Consider the following 22,765-nt stretch of genomic DNA (forward strand, 5'->3'; position numbering starts at 1 on the left):
GAAATTGCTACAGGTCCTCTCCATAGAATAGGGGCCGAACAAAATCAATTTGAAATTTATCTTACTATATTTGATCAAACAAATAATTAACTCACCAGTAAGGCTGGTTTCACATTACGTTGTGGCGTCCGTTAGACGGACTACGTTACATCGCGGCATAAACGCGGTGTAACGCAGTCCGTCTAACACCGCCATTATCCCCAATGAGCGTGCGCTAGCGATGTGCTGTCATTGAGTGACGGACCCCGAGATGCGGGCTGCAGCGTTTCCGGGTTCGTCACTGCTAGCGCAGATAGAGCATCTGCTAGCTCTATCTGCGCTAGCGCTCTGCATATACCGGCACTTGCGTTGACAGCAGCCCGTTAGCGTATGTTGAACGAGCTCCTGTTTAACGCAGTGTAAACCCGGCCTAATGGGATGTCTGGAAGTGCTTCTCTTTGGCGAGACGTGTGAGGTTAGGTGGTAATGATGATGATGCTACTTGCAACTGCTTTTCTAGGTTTGTGTTGGTCTGTAGCACAGTCAACTCCTTGTGCTGATAAGTTTTGTAAAGAACTCGCAGTAGTAAGTTGTTCTGAACACAGATGTATATTACACTAAATGTCTACTCACAGTAGGACATTCATCACTGCTCACATAACATTTGTAGAACTCAAACAGTAGAATGTCTGCAGTATATACATTACACGAGATAATGAGGCTGTAGTATGTGCATTTCATAAGAGACACTGGGGCTGTAACATATACATCACATAGGAGATTCTGGGGCAGGAGCATGTACATCACATAGGAGACAATGGAGTTGGCACATATACATCACAGGAGACAGTGGGGTTGGAGCATGTACACCACAGGAGACCGTGTAGCTGGAGCATGTACATCCCAGGAGATAGTGGGGCTGGAGCATGTACATCCTAGGAGACAGTGGGGCTGGAGATTGTACATCCTAGGAGACAGTGGGGATGAAGCATGTACATCCCAGGAGACAGTGGGGTTGGAGCATGTACATCACAAGAGACTGTGTCTGGAACATGTACATCACATCAGACACGAAGGCTGCTGCCTTCACCTGTGGGAGGGTGTGCATCACGTGCCAGCAACGCTTACAGAGTATGTCCACTGGCCAACATCAGGACCTAATCAGTCTACGCATGCACCACAGCGTTCAATAGTGAATGCTGCATACGTGTGCTTGAAGTGCAAGAAGGACATTAAGGGCTGGTGGCCGGCAAAACTAGACCACCGGCACGGACTCTGTGATCCCCAAGAATCTGTCAGGGGTCTGGAGAAAAGGTTATCAAGGGCCATAGGTCATTTAGTTTTCGTTGGTCATTTAGTTTTCGATGGTCATTTAGTGATGGACGATTTCTGTAAGCCAGGAATGGCTTACAGAAACCTACTGACAGCACTAATGACCATCGATCAGCACCTTGTTTTCCTATACAGTAGTTGTTTCAAAGCTTGCTCACATAGGTAGACCACTATAATGATATAACCTGTAGGATCTGCAATAGATCATTCAGTTCACATAGGCTGCCACTGTTCTCAGCAGCACGAGTCCTGGTTAAACAATACATATGATATGCAATTGAGAACGATGATCTTTTGTGCAACACTAAAGATCATTTCACTAGAGGGTGGCTGGCAACCTGTTTACACAGAGATAAACGTGAAACTAGTGTTCTTAAGAATGCTGGTTTATGATAAAGTTATGGTCTAAATGGATCTTTGGGTTTAAAGGGGTTGTCCAGGTAAAACAAGTTATCACTTATCCACTAGGTAGGTGATATCTTGCTGATTGATCAGTGAGAGTCCCACCACTGGGGCCTGGACCAATTGGCAGATTGGGAAATTTTTATTACAAAATGGTGCAGGAGGTTGGCTCGACCACAGCTCCATTCATTCTCTATGGGGCCTCCGAGACAAGCCAACAGAATGAATGAAGTGGTGGTTGAGCAAACTCCTCTGCAGAACAAAAGGATCAAGAATTCAGTTCAAACCCACCCCTCTCCTCTCCGATTCTTATCTTCCCTGACATCATCAATTGGAGGACAGCTGGAAGCCCCCCCATCCTATACATTAAATGTTCAGCTGATTCTGCAGAACGCGCTGGTTTGGCAGATGTTTATCTAATGTGTTTGAGGGCCCTAAATGTTTCCCTGTAACAGAAAATGTGCTGGTGATATGTAACCATTCAGAATGATCATCAGCCACCATAAGAAACCTTGAGGTGGTCATCCAATAGTTGTGGTAGCCCCCATTTCACCGCAGCAACTGGAGTTCTGTTCATTCATGTAAAAAGTTGTGGTACTCACAGAATTTCCAGTCGATTATATGCCATACGGGACACATTGGCTTTTAATATTTTATTGGTGAAGAAGATGATTATGAAACCATTTATAAAATGCAGCCGCCTGGATACGAACTTCAAAGGCTCGTGTACGAGTATTGTAACCGGCAGTGAACAGAGATGTAAGACGCGAGGGATGGCTCATTAGCCGGCAGTATTTACCCGTATAACAAATAACTTCTTTGTGGTTAAAACAAACAGTCGCTCGTTGGAAGCTTGAAATCCTAAGATGGGGTCGCTGCTCTCCAGACTCGCTACCTGTTGCTTAGCAACCTGTCCTACGTGTCTGCCTTCTTTCCTGTTGTACAATACCGTGGACATAGGGGTTGGCTGGCGATAGATGAATATCCGCCGGACGCACTCGCACAGGGCAGCGTAGCAGAAGTTTGGAGCACAGGTGAAAAACTTCTTGTCTTGCTTTGATGCTTGGACGTATCCTGGAAAGTGACACAAACGTTAAAGCGGAGAATATGGTTTTCTGTACATGTAGCAGAGCGGAGTTATATACGGTTGACTAATGGTAAGTGACAAACTCTGCTCTACTGCATCTGTAAAATGGAATTATCTGAAGACAGTGTGTAGATAATGTAACACAAAAGGTTGTATTAAAAAACACAAGTAACAAGAAAAAACAAACAAAGTCATACATAAAGAATCAGGACAACCCCGTTCTATATACCCAATTATGACAATATACAATGGTTCTCCCATCAGTACCCCCTGTATTAACCCGAGATGATGTAGAATGCAGCCTCCACTCACATGTGATTGCCTGGAGGTTTAATTCCCATGCTGTAGTTGTCAGGAGGTGGCGGAGAACCCCATTGCTTCACCTCTCTCCTATGTGCTGATCCCGTGCAGTTCACTGTATTAATGTTATGTACCTGTATGTTACTGTATTCTATGTATTAGTGTGCTATGTCTGCAATGTTCCTATATGTGTTAGAGGCAGGGCCAGCATAGGTTAACTTTGTGGGCTGGACTTGCATCCTCTTGGGAGCAGGAAGCTCCTGCTTCCTGCTCAGAGCCCAGACCGGACAACCTGAGGTAGGGTGTGTGTTCCCATCTGGGGCACAGGTGTGTCCCCGCTTGGGACAGAAGGAGCCACTATCTGGGTCAAAAGTGGATCCCCGTCTGGCACGGAGCTGACCCCTGGTTAGGGAGGACATAGGCTGTCAGAGGACTGTCGGGCAGTGGGCACAAGGATTGTGTTGGTGCTCCACCAGAGACTTTGGCTCCAGAGAGCTTGCTGAGAGTCATGGACTTTGCTGCTGTAGCCGTTGCTGTGTCTAGGGACATAATAGGAATTATTCATCTCGTGTTCATTTTTACACCTTTATTATTAAAATACAAGTTGCCACTGTTGGAACCTATATAGTGTGAAGCGTGGTTCATACGGAGGACGTCATCCCATTGTGGAGAACAGCTGCAGGACTGAGGTAACCCACTGTGTCCCAAGGCTGGGATCAGAACTGACATTTTATGTGCAAGGGGCCGGGGTGTGGACTGACTGTCGTAGTAGACTCGCCCGCGACTACCACCCTGTGCCACCTTGTTACTTAGTAGCCAACTGATTACAAGGGTATATAGATGTCATAGAGGGGAAACCTCAGATCCAGACCCTCCCCTGTGCCAACTATCTGAATAGTCACTAATTCTCCTGCAGCCGATCACCACGAGTTGGTGATTATGGACAATGTGTCGTCTTGAAGCTGATCCCCATTCAAAACCTTCATAAAATGCCGATATTTCAATTGGTAATTTAGTTTTTTCTTCTCTTCTACCTATAACCAAACTTTTTTTTTCCCATCCATCGACGTATCTGTATGAGAACTTGCTTTCTTGTGGTATGAATGAGTTGTAGCTTTGTAGTAGTAGTTTCGAATTAGGTCATTCACTTTAAAATAGAATATACTAAAAAATGTGGAATAAACTTTAAATGGGGTGATCCGGTGAAAAACAAAACATAATTCCGCCAACGTCAATGGGTTACATTTTTACAACGTCAAAGAGTTCTCCCCTCTTTCCGGAAGGCTCAGGGATGTTCTTGGATAACTTGGAAAATTAGCAATTACCGTATGATTTAAGGATGTTGCTAACCATTACTCCGCAGAGTAAAGTTTTGGAACATTATATGCAATGGTTGTGAACTATACATCACACATTTTATAGCGATATCTCTGTCGTCTTATCCCGCACTAGAACGGTATTGATGTTTGTATATATATATATATATAAGTTGAAACAAACTAAACTGCCATGTATTCCCAAGTTGTTGCCATAGAAACAGAATCCGTTATACGGCAGGCTTGTAAGTCACGGCCCCCCTAGGTGCTCCTGGCATTAGTTGGCTCTTGTACGGGTCTAGTACCTGTGAGACATCCATGTGTTACCGCTGTAAGCCTTGACGCAGCAGTCCACTAATCTAACAGAACCTCAGCTCACAACACCAATTTTATTTTCACACCATCTTAAACACTTTCCTCTCATTTGCAGACGTCCGGCTACGGATGGAGGAGCGCCATCGGCTAATGTGTAAGTTTATGGCGAAATGTGCAGTATTAAAATTAATGATCAGATTTTCTGGGCAACAAACCCAGTGTGACAAACTCCGTACAAAGTGTGAAGACATAAAAATATATACAGCAAAAATTAAAGAAAGAAGTCAAGAGAGAAATGCACTCATACGGCTTCTAAGAATGGCATCTAATCCACATCCCTGTGATACGGGGGCAATATAGGCACCAGCCTAAACCTACACCTTGTGTTATGACTGCACGGGGCCTGCGGGGGCAGTGTCTACATTTTACACAGGACGGAGGATAAGTCTCTGACCATTAGTGTTCCCACCACCATTATTGGTTAGGAGAATAGGGTCCTGAGCCCCCCCACTTAAAGGAGCAGCTGTCCAGCAAACCCAATGCTTGTCTAATCAAAGTCATAGGACATGCATAGATAATCAAGCTCTGTAAGTCGGTCCCTAGGACTTTGCAGCACATCGCCACTCCATTCATTCTAATGGAGGACTTGATTAATGAACCTTAGCACACCTCAGCTATGAGCGGAAACATTTTTCCAAGCAAGAAATTAACCGGCGCTGAATAATTTTAAGGGGCTGTCAGGACAAAATGACTGTTCAAACCAAGTATAGGAGCTCGGTGCACCCTTGGTGTGGCCAAACATCTCCGCTTCTATAAAGCCAGAGCTGTCAATCAAAGAAGGGGAGGGTTGGTAGAGATAGAGGGAAAAACAAGGAGGGAAGGTGCACTTAATTATTTCATGTGTCTTTTAAATGCCATTTTTAGGGCATAAACATTAAGATTCTCCACTTCTCCAGAATTACATTTTTAGATAAATTTTTTCAGGCTCCCTCTGGAAAGCTATAGGAAAAATTACACCAAAAAACAGCTCAGAAGCGTCTTTAAATGCAATGGTAATTGATTTTCGGGAAGTCACATCCACTATACTTAAACTGTTAAAGGAAATCTGCCAGCAAGTTTTTGCTATTTAATCTGAGAGCTGCATGACATAGGGTACGAGACCCTGATTCCAAGGATGTGTCACTGATTATACTTTATATGCGTGTTTAGCGCTTTCAAAGACAAGTCAAGCATAAACTTTACATGGAAAAATTAGCATCTAAATTGATATGCAAATGATATTGGTATATCGTAAACTTCTGTCACTCCAGCTCTATTCCCCACCCTCCTTCTGTTTGACTGACATCATCTATGCTGTGTGACTTCAGGCAAAGGAGCTGTCAGTCACGCAGTGGAGGTGGCGCTGGTTGTAGAATAGAGCTGGAGTGACAGAGGCTTCAGATCTCTGAATGGTTCTTCAGCCTTATTTGCATTTTAATTCAAAAGCTGACAAGGTCCTTAAATATCCCCCCCAAGTACACCCCAGTGCTCATCATTGGCAGCTTACCGAGAGCATTGAATGTCGCTGCATGTTCCCATAAATTGTCACCTTGGTTCAAAACTGGCTGCCACAGGAGAGCGTCCACATCATGTCTCAAAGAAAAGCATGGCATCATTTCTGGAGTAGCAACTAATGAGAAAAGGAATTGATTGCCGCCAAGATTTACCTGTGGGAAAATAGGGTACAGACTTGACAAGACATCGTCAATGGGGTCAGAAACTTAAAAGAGACTGTTACCAGGTGTTTGCTGCCCCATGTGAGAATAGCTAAAAAACCTTGATTCTACTGTTGGGTCACTTATGGGGCTTCTTGCTATAGATTTCATAAAACACTTTTTATCTGCTGCATCTCTACTAGTCTTCTCAGTAATAAGCTGCAGATATTTATTTCTTGATATTCATTGTCAGATTCCTGTCTATGTACAGTGCAGACAGAAAACTGTAGTCCATAGTGCAGAATAGGTGCGACAGAGCTCATCACTGAGAAGACTAGCAGAGCCGCAGCAGATATAACAGTGATTTCATCAAAACTACATCAATGAACGCAGCAAGTGACCCAGGGCTGAAATCAGGATATCGGCCCTTGTTTTACAGTGCTCTCAAATTGGGAAGCAAAACTTTTATGATCAATTTTCTTGAAGTATCTTGAATAAAACTAAATTCCACTTCTTTATATACCTTCTTAAAAAAATCCTCTAACTCTCCCACAGTCTCAATTCACAAGATAGACAATTATGACAAGTCCACAGCCCAGGTGGAAACAAACAAAAGAAAATGGAGGAAAAGAGAGTGTGTCGGCACATCCATCCAGGATATAAGGAAAATCTTTCTTTATTGAAAAATAGATTAAAAGATGGTAAAATGAAACCTCAGGAAATATGACGCGTTTCTGGTGTATACAACACCCTCATTCATGGGAGAACTGAGGTGGATCATTGTGAGCCATCATTTATACTAGGCATGTGCCAATTAGTGGCTATAATTAATCAAGCTGAAGTCAAAACTTCAGGTGCTGGTCCCACTTATCAGAAACAGTTAAAAATGCAAGGAAATGGGAATTAGCATGATGCAAAGGAAAAACAAATATATCCCAAAAGGGATGTGGCATTTCAATAAGCTACACAGGGTATAACAGGTAATCATGATTTTGGACAAAAGATCGATTAGTTAAACATGCATCTATGACTTTGGAATGTACAAAAAACAACATTTGATGATATTTAATGGGCAGAACAAAACAAAATGTGTATTTTTCCTTCATGATTCTCAAAGCAAAAAGACCAAAAATAATGCAAATAAATATATAAATATTTTTTAAAAAGTGACTTTGTTACATTAATGGAGGTATCATCAACCCCAGAACTTTAACAATTGAGTAACTAAATGGTTAAAGGGAACCGGTCACCTCAAATTGGCAGGATATTTAAATTACTTTTTACCGGTCCACTGGGCGGCGTTTCAGCTTCATTTCTCCACCCCGTCCATCCCTGTTGTCCGCAATATATTACTGAATTAGAGTACGTGTGCGCCATAGTTGGCGCGTGTGCAATGCAATCTTCGGTCGCGCACGCGCAGTATGCTCTGCCCAACTGCGGGCAAAGCCGAAAAGCATTGCTGCGCATGCGCCCACACACTATGTCCCAGAACACAGCGAAATACTTCCGGGACATAGTGCGCAGTAATGCTTTTCGGCTTTGCCCACAGTTGGGCAGAGAATACTGCGCGTGCATGACCGAAGATTGCATTGCACATGCGCCAACTATGGCACACACTTACTCTAATTCGTAACATATTGCGGGCAACAGGGATGGACGGGGTGGAGAAATGAAGATGAAACGCCGCCCATCGGACCGGTAAAAAGTCATTTAAATATCCCGCCAATTTGAGGTGACAGATTCCCTTTAATTGCCCTGTGATTTTACCTTGAGTAATAAATCAGCAGCGGGACAGCAGATAACATAGGCAGTTGAATAAAAAAAAAAATTGCATTGATCTCGTAATTAGTCCTCTGCAGGACTTCAGAACCATCAGTCATTTGACCAGTGAGGCCACTATTTGGCTGCAGGTTCAGATGACTGATGGTCGGGAAGTCATCACTTCTGGTTCCTCAGAGAGGGTCAGATCAAGATGCTCATGTTTTTAAAGATATAAGCCTATAGCTATCTGCCGTCTTCAGGATGGAGCGCGATGGGGCAGAGCCATAGACTCCGTGCTGGAGTGCAGAATCAAACTGTGGCTCTCGCCAGGAGATCCGGGGCACCGGGGTAGAAGTCCGAGGCACATGCACTGCCCCAAATCTTCCACTTTAGACTTGTCATTTAGATTTGCTAAATTTTTTTAAAATAAAAGTAGAACATTTTTATTTCTTTTATCATTTTGCAGTTCTAAGAAATTTGCACCTAGAACAACCGCGCCTGTGGCAGCCCCAACACTGCGCCACTGCTCCAATTGATTGCTATGGGCAACAAACACTGCTATACTGTAAGACAGTGTTGATATCAGGGGAGATCAGATGGTGCGGCTGGACATAATCTGCACCCATGGTGGCGATTGGCTGCACAATTTCGTTCCAAAACTAAGAGGCCATTCCTGTGGGCGGAGAAGCAGTAAAACAGAAACTTGCAGAACTTTTCACGATCTGGGATTTTACACTGATGGCCTATCCTCAGCATAAGTTATTGATATGACGGGCGTCCCAAGATGATGAAGAGCAGCGAAGATCTGGACGCTCCATACGAGTGTGATTGGTACTCTACTAGGGAGAGCCACCGACCTTCTTTCCACTGATTGGAATGGACTCTACTGATCATCTATCGATGACCTATTTTAAGGCAAGAATTAGAATACTTTCCTGGTAAAACTTTTGCTGACTTGTCCCATAAAATGTAGAGATGGGGGCCGGATATTTCCAGGAGCGCTCCTCCGGACCGCGCTGCACACATCTAGCTCAGCACCTGCCGCGCTGTCTCATATCAGACATGATATCTCGATGAGTGATCTTGGCGTGCAGCAGAAGGACGTTCTTTACGAGTGCCGTATTCTACATTATTAAGCTTTTCTAATCCGGGAAAGGTCCACTTGAGAATTACTGAATATATTACATTGCCCGTGTATCTTTAAAGTGTCATTCTGCATGGCATCTCACAAATTAAATATTAATCATCAAAGACAGTGGTGATGAAAAGAGAAGTGCGGCGGCGCTCTGTTCACGGGTGATGTGTCTGACAGCCAGGCTTATCCTCAGGCACGAGACATACTGATCCCCAAGATAATGATTAGAAAGGTAGAAAGAGCAACATGGAAAAAGGGACCAAAAAAAAAAAGAAGAAAGAAAAAATTGAAGTTTATGTTATGTGTAAAAGGGCTTGTTATATTCCCAGCAGAAGCAGGTATTTTCCCTTGGTTTAAGCATAATATGCACCATGATTTTTATAGGATTGCAGGCTAAGCAGCTGAATATAGGGTGATCACAAAGCAAATAAGTGGCGTAAACCTCAATATAATGCTCAAAAAAATGGCAATGGAAATCTAGTGTGCTGATGATAAATCTGAACAACATAAGATATAACTCATTCTATATACTGTACATAGAAATAAACTTATGTGCTTGTGTTTTTCCAACCCGTCAAGCTTCTCCCCGTGTCTAAACACCTAGACGCAGCAGTCACTCTTGACAGTGGCATCTAAGGGGTTAAACAGAGGGATCGTGTTCTCACAGATTCCCCCAGTTTGTGCAGGAACCCACCTGTATATGTGATGAATATATTCATTGCGGAGAGCTAATTTACCAGTGCTCATGATGGATACAGCGCCGTGTAGTGTTAAGGGGTTAATGGTGTTCCTAAAACCTATTGCGGATAAATTATACAGTACGGATTTCTCGCATTGTTCCTTATGATATGCACAAGTCTGCAGAACATCAAAGGCACAAATTCTTACTCCGATGCCTGTGGAGGACGAGCACATAAATATTCTAATACTAGAACAGTGAAAAAGTGAAGCAGCCCTCGGAGGACGACACTGTGGCCAACAATACTTGTTCAGCGCTCCACACATTGTATTACGTATAGTCATTGTGGTTAGTATTAAAGCTAAACTCTACATTAGTATCTTACGAGATCTAATTAGCTTTCGGGGTCGCCATCTCCTGGGATAGGTGGTTGGCACACAAAGGGCTTTCATTCCCAAACAGTGGAAAAGGTTCAAATCTGTCTGACATCAGATGTATTATCTTCATACAGGAAACAAGTACATCACAGAGAAAAATTAATCTGGGACCATCAAGCCCTTAACTAGACGTGGTAGAACTCTAGCCGTCCAAACTCTGAGCCTATTGCCCAGAACCTCATAACACCATAGGACAGCCCACACCTCATTGCGATGACCTCCACATGCCTCAACGCAGTCTATCCTTTCCCAGACCAGGAGCCAAGCCCGGGAGTGAGGGGCATCATACACAATAGACAGCTGACGGTTTGGGCAACGGATGAGCATGCAGCTCCTAAATGCTCTGCCGTGCGCTCTCCAGTGATCTCTAAGAAAGAGAGAACAGCTACCAGATTCCACTAGCGCCAGCCAATCTCGGATATACCGGACCCTTGCTTCCTCAGACATCATCTGTCAGAGCGGAGTTAGAAAACTCCTCAATATACATCAGACTGTCGGCGAGCCCACTGATATCGAGTTTAGTCTAATGTGCATGGGGGCCCAAAGGCTGTAGTTCGTGACCTAATGTACAGCAGCGATTTTACACATGGACCTTTAATCCATTTGAAAAAAAAAATAAAATGACTAAATCACATGTAAACTGTAAGCAGCGTCTCTATCCATCCACTATGTGGACACACGAAAGCACACCAATCCTGTAACATCCACAATTTCTGACTTGGTAGGCCAGTCTGTACCCACCATAAGGCTAGGGCTACAAGACAACTTTGGAGGCGACATCTATCTCACAACTGAGGTCGGCTCGTGACTACACTGAAGCACAATTAATGGGGTTGCATTTTTTCTGTAGGTGTTGCGATGTGACCCTATTTACTTCTATAGTCCTGCCATATAATCATAGAATGTTATAGTTGGAAGGGACCTCCAAGGTCATCCCCCTGCTCAGTGCAGCATTCACTAAACCATCTCAGACAGATGTCTGTCCAGCCTCTGTTCGAAGACTTCCATTGAAGGAAAACACACCACCTCTCATGGCAGCCTGTTCCACTCATTGATCACCCTCCCTGTCAAAACTTTTTTTTCTAATATCTAATCTGTATCTTCTCTTTTTCAGTTTCATTCCTTTACTTCTCATGTTTCCTTGTGCAAATGAGAATAAGGATGGTCCATCTACATTGCAACATCCCTTCAGATATTTGTAGACAGCTATTAAGTCTCCTTTTAGTCTTGTTTCTTGCAAGCTAAACATTCCCAGATCCTTTAACTGTTCCTCGTAGGACATACATTGCAGTCCGCTCACCATCCTGGTCGCTCTTTTCTGAACTTGCTCCAGTTTTTTTAATGTCTTTTTTAAAAATGTGGTGTCCAGAACTGTACACAGTGTTCCACATGTGGCCTGACCAAGGAGGAGTAGAGGGGGATAATTACTTAACGTGAACTAGACTCTATGCTTCTGTTAATACAATAGCAGCAGCATCAAGTGAACATCTATTGCGGCCAAAGTAAACTATATCTAATCTTTTTGAAGGTGGCTCCTAAGGAGCCTAATTAGACTGGATGGTGTCAACCCTTGCTTCACACAACCAAGCAGAATTTCAGGTTTTCAATCCAACCAAACAGATGAAAACCCGTCCATCATCAAGTGACTCCCTGTCTAGGTGACCACAATATGAGAAAATTAAGTTACATTCACAGGTGTGATTGTATTAGAAATGTGAGCAAAAGTTCTAACTGCAACACAATAGGCTATTTTTAATTCCTCACAAGACTTATTTTAGTTCCCACTCCCCATACAGAAGCCATCACAGAAAGACGTATAAAATCTATGCACAGATTGCAAAAATGGATAGGCACGCCAGCCTACAAGGCAACCAAATAATTCCTTGTGGTAATTTCCTTATTGAGTTGGAGGCATTTTTTGTTTCGACAAAACAGTTTGCTCTAGGTGTGTTTTTTCCCCAAGTGCTCCCTACCCTCTTAAAAATTCATGAAGTTCATGGTATTTCCATCCTGCCAAATCTCTCCCTCCACCAAAGTCACAAAAAGGTGTGTGAAAGAGGCCTTTAAAGGGTTCACTGATGAAAACAAGTCATCACCTATCCTCGGGATCGTCGATAAATTATGCCAGGTCAGATGCCTGACCCCAACTCCATTCATTCTCTTTGGCGATGTTGGAAGAAGTCAAGTGCAACGCTCGACAGCTCAATATGGAATGAGTGGAATGGAGGTTCTCACTGGAATACAAGTGTCCTGGTTCTGCCGATCAATGTAGGTCCTGTGGTTGGATATCCACTGATCAATAAGCCAACACCTATCCTGCATGTAGCCAAGTACGCCGAATGCTAATTAGAGCATATGGATGTCTTAGAAGGTGGTCCCTTGTGTCTTGACAGTCAGTCCGGTGATCTCCAAGATGTCTACACGAGCCAATTACAGGCTTGCCCACATAGACCATTACATTTTAGGTCGCATAAGCATTAATCCCCCGTCTCTGACAATTGTACAGCTCCTGATGATTGGCATAGAATCTAAGTGAACACTGACTATTCCAACAATTAAATGATTATATATTGAAATCAATTAAAATAAAAAGCTTTAGAGCAATATATTATACTATATATACACATATACATACATATACATACACAATAGATTGCTTTTTCTACATGAGGGTCTATTTGTCATGAACTGTGTGAGGACTTTTATTATGCTCTGCTCCTACTGAAGCTTTTGTGGATAGATTTTAATAAACTAATAGTTCATACTTCTTTGCGATATTTCTAGGCAGAACATCTGATGGAAGCGGGTCTTTTCATAAAAAGAATTACGGCATGTGTTACCTTACACGGCACAAGAGCCGCCTGGAGTGCGCAGCATAACCTAAAGGATTTGACTCAAAATGGAAACGGCAGTAATAAAACTTTTCACCCATTTCCACTTCACAGACTATAAAATTGATTAAAAAAAGTGCTTTATGCATAGAACGACCCTGTTACAACTACGTCCTTTTCTTCACTTACCAGCATGCACCGCTACAGACATTGCCAGACACTTTTTTTAGTGGGTGGTTTGTCTTAATCCACATACTGTAAACACTATGGTCCTGATACATCACTTGCAATTTCTTGAAGTCACTTTTTTTATCTTGTGGGATTCACTGATGTAATTATAATAAAAACAATCCTTAACTTTGTATTTAAATTTTTTTTGTGACTTTTTAGCAGAAAAGTTGCAAATCCTTTGAGAAGTCGCAAGTTTGGCTTAAAACGCGTTAAATTAAAAAGCTTGCCAATAACCTGTGAGATGAGGCAAAAGAACACGATATTTTGCAAAAGTTGCACTTTGTGAATCTGTCCTAAACATCTGGATAAACAACGTTGTATCCTTATGCATGTATCTTATGCTTTAGGCTCAAATACTGCCTAAAGCCACTAAAAAAGTACAAGTAATCTCAGAAAAATGGAGAAACAACAATGATGAATCAGGCCTATAGGTGTGACATATTTCTTTCTATAACTCCCCAGAATGCACTTTTTCTGCCATTGTCCAATAGACTGCTCATCCTGAAAGTCCATCTTTCTCTTATGCCTGGAGTATAACAGACAGGAGAGCAGGAGCAGAGAGAATAATAGCTCCGCCTCCACCTCCTGTAGTTCATCTCTCTCTTATGCCTGGAGTATAACAGACAGGAGAGCAGGAGTAGAGAGAATAATAGCTCAGCCTCCACCTCCTGTAGTTCATCTCTCTCTTATGCCTGGAGTATAGCAGACAGGAGAGCAGGAGCAGTGAGAATCATAGCTCCGCCTCCACCTCCTGTAGCTCACCTTTCTCTTATGCCTGGAGTATAACAGACAGGAGAGCAGGAGCAGAGAGAATCATAGCTCCGCCTCCACTTCCTGTAGTCCACCTTTCTCTTATGCCTGGAGTATAACAGACAGGAGAGCAGGAGCAGAGAGAATAATAGCTCCACCTCATGTAGTTCATCTCTCTTATGCCTGGAGTATAACAGACAGGGGAGCAGGAGCAGAGAGAATAATAGCTCCACCTCCTGTAGTTCATCTCTCTCTTATGCCTGGAGTATAACAGACAGGAGAGCAGGAGCAGAGAGAATCATAGCTCCGCCTCCACCTCCTGTAGTTCATCTCTCTCTTATGCCTGGAGTATAACAGACAGGAGAGCAGGAGCAGAGAGAATCATAGCTCCGCCTCCACTTCCTGTGCTTGTCTTAAAACTCAACATGACGATTCTAGTCTCCTTCAAAAGCAATTACCAAGGGTCAATGTAGTTGCCCTCATGCACATATTAGAACTTGGAATGTCTAGTGTAAGATACAGGAAAGATATATATCTTTGTACCGTGTTAGCCAATAGATAGAAAAATATTTAGAATTGAGAGTCCTCAGTGGTTGATACCTTTTAATGGCTAACTGAAAAGATGGTAAATTGCAAGCTTTCGAGACTACACAGGTCCCTTCATTAGGCATAGACTAATACAAATTCAGAAAAAACACATTTATGCATAATACAGCCCAGAAAAAATGCCATAGATAAGACAGGTGACGTGAAGCAGAACTACCATTATGTGAGAGTGCTAAAATGTTTATGTGCATAAATATTGGAACAGTTCATAGATAAGGAGTGTCAATGTTTTATTGTCCTCTGATTGGGGTCTGGTTCTATGTTATGATGACCCCACATGGTCTGACGAGCAAATTCCTTAATTTATGTAAAAACACATAAATCCATGGGACACATTCATTCCTGCACTGAGTGTGTCAAAGATCATCATCAGTTTATATTCCCATACTCTTCTGTCTCTCTGAGATTTGAAGTTACCTTTTAATACAAGTAATTTCATGTCCATAATGCTGTGATCTGGGAGACAAAAATGTATTGCCACAGGTAGATCCATTCTTTTTTCTCTTATTGTGTGGTGATGAGAATTCATTCTTGTTCTCAGTTTTTGCCCTGTCTCCCCCACATACAGACCCCCAGTTGCACATTTGGTACAAAAAATTAAGTACACCACATTTGATGTGACACAGCTGAAAGTACCTGGGATCTTGTAGTCCTGATGTGAACTGGGGATCTTTATCTTGTCCGTGGTCATTATGAATGGGCAGGTTTTACATTTTTTCTGATTGCAAGGAAAGGTACCTGCAGCTGTTGGAGAGGACAGGGAGCTTCTGACAATGATGCTTCTTAGATTTCGGGGCTGCCTAAACCACAGTAGTGGGGGGTCTGGAAAAATGGATTGTAAGCGGGCATCTTTTTGTAGTAAAGGTTGTGATTTCAGTGCAGCTCCACTTAGCACCTCCAGATTTGGATTGTAGGTAACTACTAGAGGCACTCGGTTATGTTCTTCTTTAGCAGGTGATTCCTTGATATTCTAGTTGCTCTTTTAATTTGGTTTTGCATTGTTCTTGGATGGTAGTCCTGATTCAAAAACGTCTTTCTGAGGCAACCAAGGTGTTTGTCTCTATCCATGGGGTTGGAACATATACGATTGTATCTGATGGCTTGGCTGTAGACAATAGAGTTTTTTATGTGTTTTGGATGGAAACTGTCCCATTTAAGGTATGTTGGACGGTCGATTGGCTTCTGATACAGGGATGTCTCTATTTCATTGTTCTGCAGCTTAATGATGGTGTCCAAAAAGTAAATTTCAGTACAGGTGTAGGTGAGTGTCAAGTTGATGGTGGGATGAAATTGATTAAACTGATCATGGAACATCTTTAGCTGTGGCTCAGACTCCGTCCAGATGATTAAAATGTCATCAATGTAGCGGTAGTAGGCCAGAGGCCTGATGGGACATGAGGACAAAAAGTCGCTTTCAAGCTTGGCCATGAAAAGATTTGCATACTGTGGGGTCATTTTACTTCCCATTGCTGTGCCAGTCTCCTGTAGATAGATCTTCTTGTCAAACTCAAAGTAATTGTGGGTGAGGATGAATTTTATGTTTCCCCACAGAATCCGCATCAGTCTCTGTGTTTTCCAGGAAGAATTTGCAGGCATTTAATCCATCCTGGTGTGAAATGTTAGAGTACAAAGATTCCACATCCATGCTTGCCAGGATGGTTCCTTCTGGTATGAGTGCCATTATATGGAACAAGCTTACGAGCTGAGCCCTCTCAAAACAGAGCAGACGTCGGCGGTCTTATACAGCCGGCATCTGCCTCTAATAATAGTGACCAGAGCTAGCTCTCATAACTGTTGCTAACTTAGGCTACTTTCACACTTCCGTCTTTTCAGATCCGTTGCAATGCGTCGTTTTGTGAAAAAAAAAAGGATCCTTTAAATGTGCCCGCAGGATCCGTTTTTTTCCCATAGACTTGTATTAGCGACGGATGGCCACACGTCGAGTCCGTCGTGCGTTTGTCTTCATCGGGAAAACGTATCGCGACGGATCATGCGACATACGTCGTTGACTAGAATGGAAGCCTATGGACGCAGGATCTGTCGTGACATGTCGTATGACGGAATCCAGCGCTGGAATCCGATTTTTTACACTGAGCATGCTCAGAATCAGGAATTTGTAGCCAATTGGCCAGACAGGCCCAAAATCTATATAAACCTGGCATGGCGCGTCACCCCAAATGTGCCAGCAAGACTCCTGCCAGCCTGAAGACAGCCAGCCAGTCAATAGATTGTTTTCCCTATTTTCCAGTAGCCAATCACATTTGGGAGACTCCCATTTTTAGGCATGGAAAACGGATCAGTCAAAAAAAACTGGATGAAACGGATGGTAAAAACGGACAAAACGGATGCAACGGATCCAGTTTTTCGACAGAACCGTCTAGCGGATCCGTCGAAATACTGGATGCGTTGCATCCGTTTTTCACTATTTTTGACGCATCCGTCGCACCGACGCATTGTGACGGATTAAAAAAAAACAAAAGTGTGAAAGTAGCCTTAAATTCCGCCGTCAGCTTCTGATAACGGCACGATCCACGTAACGTATGGTGTTATAGGCACCCATGATTCTCCTGATACACAATCACAGGTTGCTGATGCATTGCAGTGCCAGGCTGGGTTCTGCTTAAGACTGAGGGCAGCTAGGGGCCTGCTGAAAGCCCCCATGGCTGCAAAGTCAGTACTCCTGCGAAGCCCAGCTATAGACACCAAATATTTTACTTGCATCCTTCAATACTGTGGTACTGCAGTATACAGATTAAGCCATTACAGGATCACAGGTACAAGTCCCCAAAGGTGATTAAAAAAAAAAGTAAAAATCTATATAGATTGAAAAAAAATTAAAAAAAATTATATATATATATATCTACTATATAAAGCTGAATGTGTGTATGTGTGTGTGTGTGTATGTGTGTGTGTGTGTGTGTGTATGTCCGGGATTGGCATCTGCACCGTCGCAGCTACAGCCACAAAATTTTGCACAGTCACACGTCTGGACCCCGAGAGCGTCACAGGCTATATTGTGAGGTGAAATTTTAACCCCGCGCTTTCCAATTCACCAAACAATTTTGCCCCTATCTACATAATGGGGAAAAAGTGAAATGAAAAGTGTTGGAGGCGTCGCAGCTACAGCCACAAAATTTTGCACAGTCACACGTCTGGACCCTGAGAGCGTCATAGGCTACGTTGTGAGGTGAAATTTTAACCCCGCGCTTTCCAATTCACCAAACTATTTTTCCCCTATCTACATAATGGGGAAAAGTGTTGGAGGCAAATTGACAGCTGCCAGATGTGAACAAGGGGGACTTAAAGAATGAGAGCGATGGCGCCAAAGAGTATATACCGATCAGTTGCTAAGGTGGGGCCCCGACATGAGATACTCACCACACATGGGGATATGAACACACACACAAAATGCGCCACACACTACCACGTGCTTGAACACATAGACCACCCTCAGCACACATTTCACCACACATACGCCAACCTCGCCACATAAAAGTCGAAACACAAAAGTCGCCGCTCAAAACTCACCACGCGCAAAACTCGCCACATGCAAAAACTAGGCTCACGCAAAACTCGCCACAAGTGCAAAACTCACCTCATGGAAAACTCGCCACACGCAAAACTTGCACACGCGGAAAAATTGCCACATGCACAAAATTTGCAACACATGCAAAAGTTGCCTCACACAAAACTTGCACATACTCAAAAGGCACCAGACATAAAACTCACCACGTGCAAAACTCGCCATGCGCAAAACTTGCTGCACACAACTTGCTACACTAACCTGTCACATGCAACTTGACACACAAAAAGTTGCTACACGCATGTTGCCACACAACTCATCTCACAAAAGTCGCTACATGCATGTCGCCACACGCAACTCAACACACACAACTTGACAGACGAAACTCGCCCTAAAACACACACAAGTCTGGTATTAGCCTTCAAAAATAAAAATCTGATTAATAAGCAGACAAACTACAAGAGCAACAAATGTACCATATAGGAAATACAGCAGCTGTCAGTCACATGACCTGTCTATTATGTGTATGTGTGAGCTAATATATACTGCCAGGGGGAGGGCTTCCTGTTGGCTGGGGATTTATCAGGCTGCCAATTTATCTTACAAATACTGAGGTAAAAATACTGAGCAAATAACGTGTTAACGAGGTCTAATACAGGAGATCACACAGGTATATACTATATACAGGGGAGATGACACACAGATATATACTATATACAGGAGAGATGACACAGGTATATACTATATAGAGGAGGAGATGACATACAGGTACATACTATATACAGGAGGAGATGACATACAGGTATATACTACATACAGGAGGAGATGACACACAGGTATATACTATATACAGGAGGAGATTACCTACAGGTATATACTATATACAGGAGGAATTACCTACAGGTATATACTATATACAGGAGGAGATGACATACAGGTATATGCTATATATAGAAGATGACATACAGGTATATACTATATACAGGAGGAGATGACACACAGATATATACTACTAGATTGTGGCCCGATTCTAACGCATCGGGTATTCTAGAATATGCATGTCCCTGTAATATATGGACAATGATGATTCCAGAATTTGCGGCTGACTGTGCCCGTCGCTGATTGGTCGAGGCAACCTTTATGAGATCATCGTCGCCATGGCAACCATTATGACATCATCGTCGCTGTGCCCGTTGCTGATTGGTCGAGGCCGCCAGGATGTCTACGTCCTTTATGACATCATCGTCGCTGTGCCCGTTGCTGATTGGTCGAGGCCTGGCGGCCTCGACCAATCAGAGACGCGGGATGTCTATGTCCTTTATGACATCATCGTCGCTGTGCCCGTCGCTGATTGGTCGAGGCCTGGCGGCCTCGACCAATCAGAGACGCGGGACTTCTACGTCGATGCTGTGCCGGTCTCTGATTGGTCGAGGCCTGGCAGCCTCGACCAATCAGAGAGCAGGGATTTCCAGGACAGACAGACAGACAGACAGACAGACAGACGGAAAAACCCTTAGGCAATTATATATATAGATATACAGGGGAGATGACACACAGGTATATACTATGTACAGGAGGAGATGACATACAGGTATATACTATATATAGAAGGAGATGACATACAGGTATATACTATATATAGGAGGAGATGACATACAGGTATTTACTATATATAGGATGAGATGACATACAGGTATATACTATATACAGGGGAGATGACACACAGCAGGTATATACTATATACAGGGGAGATGACATACAGGTATATACTATATACAGGAGATGACATACAGGTGTATACTATATATAAGGGAGATGACAAACATGTATATACTGAGGTGAAAATGAGAGGTGTGATGTGAAAATAAAAAGGTGTGAGTGCAAAATGAGAGGAGTGAGGGAAAATAGTGGAGTGATCGGAAAATGACAGATGTGAGGTCGAAATGACAAGTGTTAGGGGGGAATGAGAGGAGTGAGGGGGAAAATGAGAGGAGTGCGGGAGAAAATGAGAGATGTGAGGGGGAAAATTAAAGATGTGATTGGGAAAATGAGAGGAGTGATGGGAAAATAAGAGAAGTGACGTGCTATAACTAACCACAGATATTTACTATGCCCAGGCAACGCCGGGCTCTTCAGCTAGTATATATATATATATATATATATATATATATATATATATATATATATACACACACACACATATATATATATATATATATATATATATATATATATATAAATTTTAATCACACACCCCCCTTTTCCCTTTTAAAAAATTAAAAAGTAACCATATTTAGTATTACTGCATCTGTAAAAGTCCAACCAAAACATAAAATTATTTTACAAGTACAGTAACTACTGGAAAGAGGAAAAAAAAAATCAAAATTGCGTCTCAACCACAAAATGAAATAAAGAGAGATCAAAAAGTTGGACATACCCAAAAAACGTCAGCTCGGGACACAAGTAACAAGCCCACATGTCCTCTGTTGGAAAAATGGGGACACAAACCATTTTTTTCTTCACTTAACCCTTTAATGACAGCCGATACGTCTTTTAACTGACCGGAGATATAAGAGCATAGCCTCCCCATACAGGTGACAATCCAGCAGCTGCCGGCTGTACACTATAGCTGACAATTTGCTGCATCAGCCACGATCAGTGTTGGCACTGTACATAGCTGTTTAACCCCTTAGATGCTGCTGTCAATAGTGACTACATCATTATAAATGGTTAAGTGTGGGGGCTTCCTATTTAACCAAATTGGTGCCTTCAGATCATGATTTTGTGGTCCTGATGTTTGCCATGGCAATTCACGGCCAAATAGCGGCCTTAGAGTCTGCCGGCTGTTGTAACCTGTTCAGAAGTTACCGACATTTAGGTGGTAAAAATACACATTTTCATTTCTGTCATACCACTTTGCATTAATTCCTGTAGAGCACCTGAAGGGTTAATAAACTACCTGACTGCAGTTTTCAATATGTCAGGGGGTGCGGCTTTTAAAATGGTATCATGTTTGGGGGTTTCCCAATATATGAGACCCCTTCACTTCAAACATGGATAGTTCCCTAAAAAATAAATGTTGTAAACTTCCTTGAAAAAATGAAAAATTGCTGCTACATTTTTAAACCTCCTAAAATGCTAAGAAAATAAAAGAACATTTTACAAATGGTGCAGATGTAAAGCAGACGCGTGGGAAAGGTTATTTATTAATGGTTTGCTGTGGTATGACTATCTGGATTAAAGGGATAATCATTCAAAGTTTGAAAATTGCTAATTTTTTAACATTTTTCTCAAATTTTTGATATTTTCTATAAATAAACACAAAAACATATTGACCTAAATTTACCATTATCATAAAGTATAATGTGTCACGAAAAAACAATCTCAAAATCACTGGGATTTGTTGAAGCGTTGCAGAGTTATTACCACATAAAGTGACACTGGTCAGATTTCAAAAATTTGGCTCCGTCACTAAGGGGTTAATTATAGAACTAAAAACAAAACAAAAAAACCACAAAAATACTCAAAGTTTGGCATTGGAATTGCACCGACCTGGAGAACCGTATTGCCAGGTCATTGTTACTGCACAATGAACGCCATAGTAAAAAAACTGAATAAGGAATTGTGTTTTTATTTTCACCATTTCTTGACGTTTTTGTTTCCGTTTTTTGAATACTTTATAAAGCTAAATGAATGGTGTCTTTCAAAACTACAACTTGCCAAAAAAAACAAAAACCATCATGTGGGTATGGGAGGTCAAAAAAATAAAATAAAAAACAGCTATGGGCTCTTTGAATACGAGCAGGTAGAGCAGGTAGAAAAAAAAATAAAACGAAAGGGCAAAAACAAAGAAAAAACATAAAAGCTAAAGTACACAAATGAAAGTTGGCTGTGGCTGGCAGGGGTTAATGCGAGGTGGTGCTCAGAGGACCGTCAGCTGCTGAGATTATGGAATAATCTTGCTTATTTATCTCAACGTTCTGCATATAAAATTCCCCCCCCCAAAAAAGGGCAGGAAATACTTTTGGCATTGCAGAGTAATTAGCATAATTGCCTGATAAAGTCTGATCAGAATATAGATCTCGCTCGCCCCATCTCCCACACACACAATGTGACATAGTCCTCATTAATATTCGGCTGATGTGGCCCTCATCCCTATCAGATCGGAGCGCCTCCATACTTGTTGTGTGTGGAGACTATGAGGTGTGAAGATCGCATGGTGTTCTTGAATAGAGAGGAGACAAGGGATAGAAAATAGCTGGCAGTGTGGAGGGGTGTGAACGGAAACGGGGGATGGAGCAAATAAGATAAAATGTTCTATAACACGCAGATATAATAAGAAAATCGACATATAATGTAACAAAATACCATTCACAGGTAGAGAACT

General features: G+C 42.4%; 1 protein-coding gene across 1 annotated transcript in view; it reads right to left on the reverse strand.

Moving 5' to 3' along the window:
* Positions 1 to 2,333: 2,333 nt before the first annotated feature.
* Positions 2,334 to 22,765, reverse strand: part of NUDCD1 (NudC domain containing 1) — a 165,933-nt gene continuing 145,501 nt past the window's right edge. Inside the window, exons 9-10 of the mRNA XM_069731786.1 lie at positions 6,278 to 6,437; positions 2,334 to 2,787 (exon numbers count right to left, since the gene is read on the reverse strand). Coding sequence (XP_069587887.1) covers positions 2,495 to 2,787; positions 6,278 to 6,437 — 453 coding nt within the window. The 3' untranslated portion in view covers positions 2,334 to 2,494. The remainder of the gene's footprint in view (positions 2,788 to 6,277; positions 6,438 to 22,765) is intronic.

The sequence above is a fragment of the Ranitomeya imitator genome, chromosome 6 (genome assembly GCF_032444005.1).
Source record: "Ranitomeya imitator isolate aRanImi1 chromosome 6, aRanImi1.pri, whole genome shotgun sequence".
NCBI classification, from domain to species: domain Eukaryota; kingdom Metazoa; phylum Chordata; class Amphibia; order Anura; family Dendrobatidae; genus Ranitomeya; species Ranitomeya imitator.